Raw genomic sequence first — 14382 nt, 5'->3', positions numbered from 1 at the left:
GACATATTGATTCACTAAATGTTACCAAAATAATTTTAATTTATTACATCATTTAATGTCCCACTTTGCTCTCCATGCAATCTAATTCTCCCTTCAACCCTTATTATAAAATGCATGTTCATGTGTCTGCAGTGTCTTATTTTATTCATTATGATATTTCTTACCTGGTCAAAAAAAAAAAAAATATTTTTAAATTATAAAATATTATTCTCCATCCTGTGTGTTTTTTTTTTCTAACCTAGTATTTAGCTCTTCAAATGAAAATGGTCAGTTCGACTATCAAAATAAATTTAAAAATATAAATATCTCATCATCCAATTATAAAAAATAGGGTCCGAAATTTTATATTAAGCGCTTGCCTATGTCCATAATTCCATTGCCACTTGTTTTCGTCTATGTCAACAATCAATATTTTAAAATTTTCATCTTATTAGAAGAAATCATCCTGTAATACTCTATAAGTTGAGATTCAAATTATGGATGTAAGCTAAAAAAAAGTAATTAATTAAGTTTTTTAAAATAAATTTATATAACAAATTTTTTAAGTCAATTTTTGCCATCAACAATTAAAATGGCCAAATAAATTTTGCAATGGAGTTCCAATTGATTTTTAAAATCAATATATGCAATTAATAATTACTATTTTACACCAAAAAAAACATAGCGTTTCCAAATGAATTTTGTCGCTTTTCTAAGCTGCTTTAAAAAGTTTGAAGTTCCACTGTATTCCACCGTTGCAACCGATCGCTCCCATCGCACTTGAGCTATAAATAATCAACACGCCGTCATCTCCCATCGAGCACATTGTTGAGAGAAGCACAACGATAGCGTGGAATCAAGGAAGGGCATCGATGCCGGAGAAGTCCAGGGACGAACTGATGCCTTCTGTCGCTCACTTCATAGGCCTCCGCCTCTCCTCCTCCACCTCCTCCTCCTCCTCCACCGCTCCTTCTTCCCCGTCCTTCGCCATGACCTCCCAGATTCAGTCCTCCGATTACTCTTCCTCTTCCCCCGTCACCACCACCGACGAGGCCGACAGCCCGGGACAGCCCTTCGTTATCGGTAAACAGGGAAAGCCCCAATTCTCTCTTGTTTTTGGCTGTTTGATTCTTGATTGAGTTTATTGAAGAAGTTTCCGTCTTTGATCGGTCCCTCGGTGGCTGATTTTGAGGGCTTTTGTTTAGGGGTTTCGGGTGGTACGGCTTCGGGAAAGACCACAGTCTGCGACATGATTATCCAGCAGCTTCATGATCACCGGGTCGTTTGCGTTAATCAAGTATGAACCCCTCAGCAAAGTTCGCTCCTTATTATTATTGTTGTTGTTGTTGTTGTTGTTCCTCTGACTAGCTTGCTTCGTAGCTTACTGAAAAAATACTGCATAGAACACTGGGGAAATATTGTACAATTTCAGAAGATAGTTAGATCCCTGCTCTCTTCCTGGTGTCTTTCACTAGAAGCTCGTTCCAGAGCATGGAACTTCTAGGGGGGAGAAATAGCCGGTTGATATGGTTACGAGTTTGTTTTTGTTATTTAACTTGGTGTATTTTGCAGTCTATCAAGTCACCCCTCTCTGCTTTCTACATGATGTAGTTTTCTGAAAGCTTGCTTGGAACTAATAACCTCTTCTGAACATTCTTCTTTGGAGCTTGCAGCTTAATCAACTTTGGGTTATTTAACTATGAAACTTTCATACTTGTTTTTTGATGAGAATATTTCGGCTGATCAATGTGTATGAGAACAAATAATCTAATGCCCTATGATCTAGAAGATTCGAGGTCATGAAGTAACTGATGACTGTGATTTTTTTGTTTCTTTGTTTTTGCATATTTTATGGGAAAAGTTAGGAAGTATTCACACTGGTGTAAACATACTTAAAAACGGGATGACCATCAATTTGGTAGATGTTTTAATCTTTCTAACTTTTTCAATATGAAGCCGAGAGTTTTATTTTTGGTTCTTTATTTAACTTTTTCTCTTTCTTTCTAGTTGTCTGATTATGTAACATATGTAGCTTGATTGATCCTTATTGGCAGCTTCACTGAGATACTTTCTTATGTTGATGGTTATAAATCTCTTCCATTCAATGACGGTTTATTTAACTTGGCCATTAAGAGAAAACATTGTGATACTATAATGTTAAGTTTGTTTATATGAAAATCTCTTATATGGTGTGTTGAACACATTTTGAACAATCTACTTTGGACACTTATTTTATTTTCAATAATTACAGGAATAGATAGACAAATTGATCATTATCTGACTGGAGTTCATACGCCCTTTCGCTTTTGACTGCATTGAGATTTATAAACTAGTTTCGATGAGCTTTCAATTGCAATGGAAACTCTATGAACTTTTTATATTCATATGTAAATATTTTGAGTTGGATGGTTTCCTCTAAAATACTAGGAATCTTTTGCCTCGAAACAACTAGTTGTTTTTGATGAATTAACCCAACTATGCGACCAATAGAATTGGTAATTATCTGAGAAGGAAATTAATTGAATTTAACATTAATTAATGAAGAATAAATCTCTCTTAATCCCTTTATTATTTCATTACAAAGAGTAGATGTTGTGCCATTGTACCTATTTGAATAGGGATTATGTGAAAAGCATGTAGCAGTTCATTAATCCTAGAAATTCATTTACTCTTGATATGTATTAGGACTCATTTTACCGTGGGTTAACTGTTGAAGAAGCACAGCATGTCCAAGACTACAATTTTGATCATCCTGGTAATCATTTTATTGTTTATTGTTAAATATCATAAAAAAGATCCTGTTTTATAAGTAGAAAACTGAGATTTTCTGCTTCTTTGCTCGTATTATTAAATTTCATTTTCATTTCAGTTTTGTATATGATAATCTTTTTTTTGTCAGATGCCTTTGATACTGAACAACTTTTGGACTGCATGGGGAAGCTCAAAAGTGGGCTTTCTGTTAATGTACCAATATATGATTTTAAGAAGCATCAACGTTCCTCTGAAGAATTCAGGAAGGTGCTCATGATTCCTTTAAGAAAAACATTCTATCTATACGGCTTACTCTCTATATAGTAAACTCCAGCTAATTCTATTCTATTCAGTTTTACCAAAAATCTCTTTATTTTCAGGAATTAGTTTTCTTATCTTATATATGGCTACAGTTTGTGTTCCTTTTGATTGCTACTAAATCTAAAATTCTAGGGGCTAGGATTGGTTGAGCTAATTGCTTGTATCTACATTTCTAAATAAGATAATTTAATGTTGTTGAAACTTGAAAGGCACATAATATGGTTCCTAATTTGTTAAGAAACTGTCACACCATTAACCTAGGTTTGTCATTTCCTAGAAGCTAGCCCTTTGGCATAATTGATCCCTACTCAAATCATATTATTGTCAAATCTGTAAGTCTGAGCTCCCCCTCTAATCTTGTTTGTGCGTAGGCCATGTGTCTTTGGCTTGATCTCTATTGCCTTTTGGTCCATGTCAATCTTAACCCAGCTTGATTTTGAAGGGGTGTTAAATAATAAATCTTTGAATTTGAATTAGATTTATTTGTTGAAGATTTTCAAGATGTGCTGAATTGTTTTTTTGCTTAAAAAACTAATATCTTATAACTTATATTCATTGCCTAGGTAAATGCAGCTGATGTTATTATTTTAGAGGGCATCCTAGTTTTCCATGATGCTCAAGTCCGTGACTTGATGGACATGAAGATTTTCGTTGATACAGGTTTCAGTTTGTCTTTAATTTTTTCTTCTAAAATGCTCATCATTCTTATCATATCCATTGTGTTCTTTGAGAAGTCCTAATCCAATCAACCAATCAAATACCATATTGGCCCAAGCTATACATTCAGTTCAACCAGCTGATCCAGTTTTGTAACTATGATTCATAAATTTCTAAATTTAATAGTAATTATTATTTATCATTGGAAGCTTATTCTAAGTTTGCTTCAAACCAATTTTGAAATAAACCTCTAAGTTTCTATGTTTGATGTCTACTATGGTGAACCAACATAAACAAAAACAAATCTCACACAAAGATAAAACTCAAAATGTAAACCAAAATATAATTTACAAGGGAGAAGGGGTACATCCTTTTTATAGAATAATTTAAAGCGATGGTCTTCTCAACTAATTATCAAGTCTGATGTACCCATTAATATAACAAACTTTTTAAAATAACAACACTAACAACCAAGCCTTTATCTCACTAAGTGGGTTTGCTATATGGATCCTCTTACACTATTAGGCTCAATCCTCTATTATATCATCATCTATATTAAAATAAAAATTTTCCTGTGGCAAACTAAGTCATCTTTGGTCTTCCTCTTCCTCAATTAATGTATGTACTTGTCTTGGCCTCGCATCACCAACTAGGGTGTTTATTGGTTGCCTAAGTGCATGCCCATACTATCTTAAATGTGTCTCTTGGAGTTTTCCTTCAATAGGTGCCATCTTTACTTTCTTCGTAATATTCTCATTTTTATTTCATCTATCTTTGTATGCCCCCACATCCACCTTAACATCCTTATTTCTATGACTCTCATCTTCCTCTTATGTGCTTGATTTATAGTCCAACATTCATCTCCATATAACAAAACAAGTCTACCTCCCATTTTGTTATATCCTACGATCACAAAGAACACCTGATGCCCTCTATTTCAACCACTTGCTTGCATCCTATGTAAAACAACGCTATCGATCTTTCTATACTTTTGTAATGAAACGAACCTAGATATTTAAAGCTCTAAATTATAAGTAACTCGTTATCTCCTATTTTAGCAGTTGTCTTGCTACATCTATTACTAAACTTAAATTCCATATATTTTATCTTTACTTATTAAGCCTAAAACCTTTTGCTTCCAAACTTTTTAAAAGATTTTTTTTTAAAAATGTATAACTTGGAACTAGACTAACACTAGAACTTAATCTTAAATTCGTCTACGACATTATCTGGTTCATACTAAACTTTTAATTGAGAACTTGTCTTCTTAAAATTTTAATTGCAAGTAAGGCATATTTTTCCTGCTGACTTAAACCTACTAAAACATGATCTCTTGATAAAACACAAATGAGTGCAAGTCACTAGTGACTTAAACCTACCAAAAATGATCTCATTATAAAACACAAATGAGTTCAAGTGACTTAATCTAGGTAAGTTCATGTACATTAACGCAGGTATTGCATCATATAAAAGAAAGCTCTTAGTTATCTTGAAGTTAGAGCTACAATATCAAAGTTTATATTCTTTAATTTTGTGCAGTTTAGTTCACAAAGTCAAGCCTCAGATAACTAGGATTAGAGCATTTGAATTAATGGTTATACACCATATAAATGTCTTTCTTATTTTTTCTTTAGGCTTTTCATTGTTCTTTTATCTTTCATGTTTTCTAGATGCTGATTTAAGGCTTGCACGACGAATAAGGCGTGATACAGTTGAGAGAGGTAGAGACTTAAACTCGGTTCTTGAGCAGGTAACACATTCCATTATTTGAATTTGATTTTTGTTGTTTTTCGATTTAGACATTTGTCATAATTTTTTATTTAATTGATTTCCATGTTTTCAATTAGCATCTTAGAATTTCAAATAGGGTTGATTAGTAAATATTATGGCTCCATCTCTAATTAAAGTGAATACAATTCTATCCACTTGTATTACACATTTGGTTAATGTACGGGGTTTATTCCTAGTAGTTTAATCATAAGAGTGAAGAGAAGACAAATATGAATCTCACATAGGGAAATATTACACATGTAAGGAAAAGTAAAATCCTTATTAGTCAAAGCTAGCTTTTACATGAGATACTAGGACATACAATAATACCATTAATTGACTATTAAAATAGATGAATTACTAAATACCCGGATTAACTACTAAACAATTCAAAATTTAAATATTATTTTCCAATCTGCATCATTTTTTTCTCAACAAGAACTTGACTTTATCAAGTGGGGAGATCGAGATTTGCAAGGTGGGGCTGTCTTTGTAGATGGATTAGATGACTATTGCTCTATTTCTTCAAGTAACTCGAGAGCAATGTGTTGAAACTCATCATCATTAATTAAAGTGTCATCAGTGTGTGCAAGTCCTTTTCAATAAACTAGGTACCTTAGATACTCTAGTGAGGAACTAACATTTTATGGTATGATTGATATACAAATTGATAAACAAGAAAGAAGACTCAAATGCTTTTAGGTATGACAGAAAGTTTTTAACATTGGAAAGTTGTTAATGTTTAAATTAGCATGTAAGACAATAACATATGCATCACAACCAATTTTCCTCACATTTTTAATGGGGCTAAAGAAATGAATATAAAACTTTTTGAAGGTGTTTGGGATAACACACACAAATACATAGTCCCCTATATTGTACTCCTTAAATTCATGATATGTATTAACTTGAATTGTTTAAGCTTTATTAATTGGTGCAATCTTTCTCTCTCACATCAATATGAACCTTTGGAATAAAGTCACTAAATCTCTCAACTGTACCATCGTCGGCGTCTGCCCTCAGATCCTCCCGGCGTAAGCAAGAGATCCGTCTATCGTAGATGTGCTCTTTTCTGTTGCTGCGTTATACTTGTACGATTTGCTATGCTTTCTTCTTGTTGATGCGTTTTGTCTTTCCGGCGCAAGCTACAGATCTGTGCATCGAGGCTCCATTTCTTGTTGCGATGTTCCGTGAGATAAAATCTTATCGCCGAGAAAAAGCCTCATCTTGCGATGGATGTAGTACCCGTGATGTCTAAGAACACCGACCATAAGTAAAATGGTTTAAACTATTTGGATTGGAGTGAGACTGTTCGTCTTTATCTAAGTATTGATAAAGATGATCATTTGACTGATGATCCTCCTAAAGATGATTCCGAACAAATTTGGCTAAGAGAGGATGTTCACTTGTTCCTTTAGATTCAGAATTGTATTGATAGTCAGGTAATTAGTTGAACGTGAATTTGTTAAAGAATTAATGAATTATTTGGAATTTTTATACTCTGAAAAGGGAATCTCTCCTGCATGTATGAGGTTTGCAAAGTCTTTTACCATATGGAAAAACAAGATAACCTCTGATCAATTATTTTATGGCGTTCAAAGACATATGAGGAGCTTAATATATTGCTTCTCTTTAGCCCTGATGTGAAGGTTCCTTGCTGGCCTATCTCTTGACTTGGACTCTGCTAAGTCACAAGTTCCCTCTGGTTTTGAGGTCTCTTCTCTATAAGATGTATTTAGTTGTATTCTCCATACAGACATTACTACACTCGGTCCGCTTAGTGGTACTCTAGTAAGTCGCAATACTAATTATGTGCTTAGAAGATCAACTAGTCACAATGGAAATAAAGGAGGTGGTTCCCTGGACTTTCAAACTTGAACTCCTAATTCTGGTGGTATTGTGTACAATTACTGTTGTAAGCCCGACCATACAAAATTTAAGTGTAGAAACCTTCAATTAAAAAATCAGCAAAAACACTTAGCCCATATTGCATCCACTAATGATGCTCTGATAAATCAGTCCTTATTTCTGTAGATGAATTTACCAAATTCTTAAAATATAAGGAATCATTCAAGTTATCATCTCCCTTTATCACTACTATTGCTAATTCAGGTAAACAAAACGTATGTCTTCTTTACTTATCCTCTAAATGAGTCATTGATTCTGGTGCCATGAATCATATGACGGGTAATTCTAGTGTATTTTCTACTTTTCAGTCCAAAGCCAACACTTGTATTGTTTCTTTAGCTGATGGTCTCCATCTTGTGTTCGTGGGTCTGACAATATCAATCCTACCCCTTTGCTTCCTCTGTCCTCTTACAGTTACCTAATTTATCCTTTAATTTGCTCTCTATCAGTCAACTAATTTGTAATTTTAATTATTGCATCTCATTTTTTCCTATTCATTGCTTGTTTGAGGATCTTTTGACGAAGACGATTATTGGAAAAGGACATGAGTTTGGAGGCCTTTACATTCTTGACACACCATCCAAAATTATTTTACTTGCTCAAGTGTAGGGATGGAAATGGGGTGAGTTGAAACCCGAACCCGTAGCAAACCCGTCCCAGCGGGGCGGGTTTAAACCCGCATAAACGGGTCTCAGGCGGGTCCGGGGCGGGTCCTGGGTTTAACCGGACTTGCACCATACCCGCCCCGTATAATTTTTTTTATTAATTATTAATTAAATAAAAATTGATAATTATTTTTTACTTGAATCAAAATTGATAGATTTTAATTTGTGATAATATTTTTTGGTTACAAAATATTATTAATATAAATGTTGAAAATAAATTTAATGTTTAATTAATTTTTAAATTTTTTTATTTTGTATTTCAAAAAAATAAAAAATAAATATGGCGGGTCTAGCGGGTCTAACCCGGACCCACCCCGCCGGGTTCGCGAGGCACCATACCCGCCCCGTATAACCGGGGTCCTGGGTTTAACCGGACTTGCACCATACCCGCCCCATATAATTTTTTTTATTAATTATTAATTAAATAAAAATTGATAATTAATTTTTACTTGAATCAAAATTGATAGATTTTAATTTGTGATAATATTTTTTGGTTACAAAATATTATTAATATAAATGTTGAAAATAAATTTAATGTTTAATTAATTTTTATTTTTTTTATTTTTTATTTCAAAAAAATAAAAAATAAATATGGCGGGTCTAGCGGGTCTAACCCGGACCCACCCCGCCGGGTTCGCGAGGCAGGGCGAGTCACGGGTTTGGCCAAACCTGCCCCAACCCGAACCCGTTGCCATCCCTACTCAAGTGTCACTTCTCCGTTCGATGTTTTTTGTAGGTTGGAACATCCATGTTTACCTTTGCTCAAAAAGTTGTCTATAATATGGTAAGGTGCCTTCATTAAATTGTGAGTCGTGTTAGTTTGCAAAACATTACCATCTTAGTTTGAGTCCTTGAGTAAATAAACATGCTACTATTCCTTTTGAATTAATTCATTCCGATATTTGGGGTCCTTGTCCGATTTTTTTTTTTTTTTATGGTATTAGGTATTTTATTATTTTTGTCGATGACTATCGTGTAACCTGGTTATATTTAATGAAAAATTGTTCCGAGTTATTTTCTCTGTTTTGTGCCTTTCGTGTTGAGATTAAAACTCAGTTCAATACATCCATACTTTGCAAAGTGATAATGCTAAGGAGTATATGTTCAATTTATTCTAATCGTATATGGGCCAGAATGACATGCTTCATGAAACCTCTTGTGTTAACACTCCATCCCAAAATGGTGTAGTCGAATGTAAAAATATACATCTTGAAATTGCATAGGTCCTTTTATTTCAAATGAATGTTCTCAAACCTTTTTGGGTTGATGCAGTTTCTACAACATATTTTCTCAATAACTACATGTCATCCTCTGTTCTTTATAGTGAGATCATTTACAAAATCCTTTTTTCCCAATATGTCGTTTCCTATTAACCCTAGGATATTTGGTAGCACTTGTTTTGTTCGGAATGTTCGTCCATATGTCACTAAATTAGATCCCAAGTTTTCAGAAAGGTTATAGGTGTTATTGTCCTAGTATTAACAAATATCTTATCTCAATTGATGTTATCTTCATGGAAGACACACCTTATTTCCTATCCTCACTTATTCCGACTCATCAAAGGGAGGATGATGATTTGTTGGTGTATTCTATCACACCCTCCGCACCTATTTTGGAACTGGCTCCGTCAAGCCTCCTATTATTCAAGTCTACTCCAAGCGTCACTCTCTAGATTCATGTCCTACACCTACTATTTAGTCATCAGATCTAGTTCCAAGCGATGATCTGTAAATGACTCTGTACTTATCCTACTTTTTTTGTTTCTTATAATGGTTGTTTGTCTACTTTTTGTTCTTTTATTGCTTCACTTGATTCTATCTTTATTCCTAAGACTATGCATGAGGTCATATCTCATCTTGGTTGAAAAGATGAAATGACAGAGGAGATGAATTCTTTAGATGACAATGACACTTGGGACTTGGTCGATCTACCTTTAGGGAAATGGGCTATTGGATGTATATGGAGATTCACAGTTAAAGTCAATCCAGATAGGTCCGTTGCTAGATTAAAAATCCGTCTTGTTGCTAAATGTTATACTCAGATCTATGGGGTGGATTATTCCCACACTTTTTCTCCTATTGCAAAGTTGACATCTATTCGATTGTTTATTTCAATAGCTACTACTCATCATTGGTTTTTACATCAACTTGATATCAAGAATGCTTTTCTTCATAGTGATCTTCAGGATGTATATATGGAGAAACCTCCTGGTTTTATTGCTCAGGGAAGTCAGGGCATGTTTGTTGTCTTCAAAAATCTTTGTATGGTTTGAAATATAGTCCTCGTGCTTGGCTTGGAAAATTTAGTCAGATTGTTGAAAAATTTGGTATGATGAAAAGCAAGTCTGATCATTCTGTGCTCTACAAGTAGTTGGGAGCTGGTATCATTCTATTAGTTATATATGTAGATGATATTGTTATCACTGAAAGTGATACTACGGGAATCTCATCTCTTAAATCTTTCATTCATACTTAGTTTCATATGAAAGACTTGGGGTGCTATGAGGAGTAAAAAGGGTATATTTTTATCTCAGAGAAGATATGCCCACGACATATTAACTAAGAAAAATTGGAAGAAAAGCCTTGTAGTGCTCCAATGACTCAGAACATGCATCTCATCTCCACTATTTAAACATTCTGAGAGATATTGAAGCTTGGTTGGGAAGTTGAATTACCTTACCGTGACTTGTCTAGATATTACATATTCGATTAGTATTGTTAGTCAGTTTGTGTCATCTTCGACCATTTATCATTAGGCAGCGTTAGAGCAAATTTTGTAGTACTTGAAGAGAGCAATGGGGTATCATATATAAAAATCATGGGCACACTCATATTGAATGTTTTTCAGATGCAGATTGAGCAAGTTCTAAAGTGGATAGAAGAACTAGTTTAAATTATTGTATCATTGCTTGAGGAAATTTAGTCTCATGGAAGAGTAAGAAGTAAAACGTTGTGGCATAATATCTAGTGCAGAGTCAGAATATAAGGCTATGACACAGTCTGTGTGCGAGATAATATGAATATATCAACTTTTGATTGAAGTAGGACTTAAAATTTCAGTACCTACTAAACTGTGGTGTGATAACCAAGCTGCTCTTCATATTACATTGAATCCTATGTATCATGAGTGAATTAAGCACATTGAAATTGATTATCATTTTATTTGTGAGAAAATTCAACAAAACTTGATTTTTACTGGATATGTGTAGACTGGAGAACTTGAGGACATTTTCATAAAAGCTTTAAATGAGGTTTGGGTTGATTATCTTTGTAACAAGTTGGGTATGATTAATATCTATGTGGCAAAAGGCGATTCGCTCGCCCCAACATCCCCACCAACCTGTCCATAGGCCAACACGGAGGAGGTAAATCACGGGTGACTACTAGCCATTAGTGCAGGAGGTAAGGCATAGGGGGAGGCATACTCGGACACGCCGAGTTTTGACCCCAAGATCTCATGTGGCAACATCCTATGCCTTAACCACCGCACCGCCCCGAGGGGATAATGTATTAGTTACCATATCTGTATATATTAATTACCATATTATTGGTATAAATTAGTTAATAGATATGTGTCAATTAGGTTAATTGTTAATTAGCCTAATTATAGTTTTCCTAAAAATAGATCCTTAGTTTGTATATAAATATGTCCCACTCTTTATCTCAAATTACAGGATCAAATGATATATGAGAAAATGGGTAAGGCATAGAGATGATCAAAACCAACTAAATTAAAAAAAATTCTTGTAATTAGGGAATGAAATTTCTTAGTTGATTTAAGCCATTTTGCATTGCACTTCCATTCACAAAGTCCTTGTGTGAAATCAAATCTTGATCCAAATTGTGTAAATTTAAACCTTATAAATCAAGATTAGTTACTACAATAACTTCTTTGCTACTATTGGTTTTTTCTAGATAAAATTCAGATTTGAATTTTAGATTCCTATAGGGACAAAGTCATGTAGACAATTTAAAGGGTGTAGTTGTGGTTGTCAGTTGCTAAAGTCACCGGAATAAGAGGCAACATCAGGGTCGCAGGTGGAAGGTCATTAGAGGGGATGTGAGAGGAGTCACTATGGTTTGTAGGAGGTGTTAGGGACAGGTTTTTGGTGGGCAGATACCTTGACTATGACTTTAGGTAGGCTTAATGTGATCCATGGTTTGAAGTGTCATCCCGAGACGGTCGAAATAAGTGAAACATCTCGTTCCGCCCGGCGATTGGCACAGGCACGACCCCGACACTAGATCCATCGATGTGTTGCGCGACCCTGTGGCCGCAGCGGTGGGATCGCTCGACCTCGCAACAACATCAGAGGGATCGTATAACCCTTCTGCTGCTGTCACGGAGGCGTCGCGTGATCTTGTGGCAACTGCAAAGGGGTCGCATGACCACCGAAGTCGTGTCGGAGGAGTCATGCGATCTTCGCAGCCATGGCTGAGGAGTTGCGCAACCCTGCGGTAGCACTGAAGTCGCGCAAGCTCGCGAGTGGTGTCGGATTTCGTTTTTTTAAAATTAAACTTAGGTTAATTATTTTAATCAACTCCTAGCTATGATGGAGATAATCTAAAGAGACTTTATTAAATCCTAATAAAATTATCTAATAAATTTTATATTTTATTTATTTAAATTTAAAAATTATAATAGAATTTTTAGTTATTTATTTTTCTATTTTCATATCTTTTCCTTTTTTAAAGATTATTTTTTATATTATTAATTTTGTTTATTTTTTAAATATTTATGTTAAATATTTTATTTTTTAATTAATATATTTTATATTTAAAAAATATCGAAACTATATCAACACGGCACAATACGGTACCGAAACTATATCATTCTGGTCCAAGACCGAAACCTCAGCATGGGTCGAAATTTTAAACTTTGATGTGATTAGAGTAGGGCATAAACGCGGGAAGTAGGAAGAAATATGAAGGCAATGGTTGGAGTTTAGGCTAATGCAGGATGATGGCATGAGATATGACCGATGCATGAGTGGTGGATGAGGGATGTAGGGTGTGTCATGCTCTAGGTTCACTAGCATCAAGTATCAACAAAGGACAAAACAAGGGTAGATCAAGACACGACCATGCTCGCAGAATGATTGTTGTTACATTGAATCACTATATTGTTAAGAAGGACGGTGGAACAACAACAATGAAGTGGTTGGGAATATGAACGATGATATGAGTAGGGAAAGTAACTATTGAGCTGAATCAAGTTTCAAACTTTGATATTGATTGATGCAACATTAAGATGAATACAAAGCTCTCATAGAGAAAAGTAATTTTTTTAATAAAGCTGACTTTTACATGGGATAGTGAGATACTTTTATACACTTGATCTACGAAAAACTAAAAAACAAATAAATAATTTAGGAGATTCTACTTTTCTCTATGAGAGCTTTGTATTCATTTTAATGTTGCATCAATCAGTATCAAAGTTTGAAACTTGATTCAGCTCGATACTTCCTTACCCTATTCATATCATCGTTCATATTCCCAACTACTCCATTGTTGTTGTTCCACCAACCTTCCCAACAATATAGTGATTGCATGTAACAACAACCATTCTGATCAAGCATGGTCGCGTCTCCATCTACCTGTGTTTTTCTGTTTGTTGATACTTGATGCTAGTGAACCTAAAGCACGACACACCCTGCATCCTTCATCCACCACTCATGCATGAGACACGACCATGCTCAATCAAAACTATTGTTGTTAAATGCAATCACTATATTTGTTGGGAAGGTTGGTGGAACAACAACAATCGAGTGGTTGAGAATATGAACGATGATATGACTAGGGAAAGGAAGTATCAAGCTGTATCAAGTTTCAAACTTTGATATTGATTGATGCAACATTAAGATGAATACAAAGCTCTCATAAAGAAAAGTAAAGTTTTTTTTTAATAAAACTGACTTTTACATGGGATAGTGAGATACTTTTATACACTTGATCTACGAAAAACTAAAAAAAAAAAAAAGGAGATATTATATCACCATTGATTGACTACTAAAAATGGATGAATTACAAAAAATCTTGTCTAATTTACAATTTTGAATATTGTTTTTCAAACTACATCATTAGAAAAAATAATATAATTTGTTGAAATATTTGGTGGTTGGTAATCACAAAGAAACCCTTAAACACAATTTTTTTTGTCCACTTAGTTGATGATGTTATTCACCTTAGCTATAGATGTTACTAAGATGGATAATTTATACAAATGTATTTATCATCTTGTCATCAAGTTGTGTTTGCCCGAACTATTTAGAGTCAACTACATGCTATATCACTAATAGTATTCATATGAATCTAATGATTTTGTATTACAT

The 14382-nt window shown here is 34.3% G+C and overlaps 1 protein-coding gene across 1 annotated transcript in view; it reads left to right on the top strand.

Moving 5' to 3' along the window:
- Positions 1-755: 755 nt before the first annotated feature.
- Positions 756-14382, top strand: part of LOC122008602 (uridine kinase-like protein 2, chloroplastic) — a 38724-nt gene continuing 25097 nt past the window's right edge. The window contains exons 1-6 of the mRNA XM_042564386.1: positions 756-1062; positions 1185-1276; positions 2665-2734; positions 2879-2997; positions 3615-3711; positions 5379-5458. Of these exons, the coding sequence (XP_042420320.1) occupies positions 852-1062; positions 1185-1276; positions 2665-2734; positions 2879-2997; positions 3615-3711; positions 5379-5458 (669 nt within the window). The 5' untranslated portion in view covers positions 756-851. The remainder of the gene's footprint in view (positions 1063-1184; positions 1277-2664; positions 2735-2878; positions 2998-3614; positions 3712-5378; positions 5459-14382) is intronic.

The sequence above is a fragment of the Zingiber officinale genome, chromosome 8A (genome assembly GCF_018446385.1).
Source record: "Zingiber officinale cultivar Zhangliang chromosome 8A, Zo_v1.1, whole genome shotgun sequence".
Lineage (NCBI taxonomy): Eukaryota > Viridiplantae > Streptophyta > Magnoliopsida > Zingiberales > Zingiberaceae > Zingiber > Zingiber officinale.
Note: the sequence above shows the minus strand (reverse complement) of the source record. Positions and strands in the feature narration are given on the sequence as shown.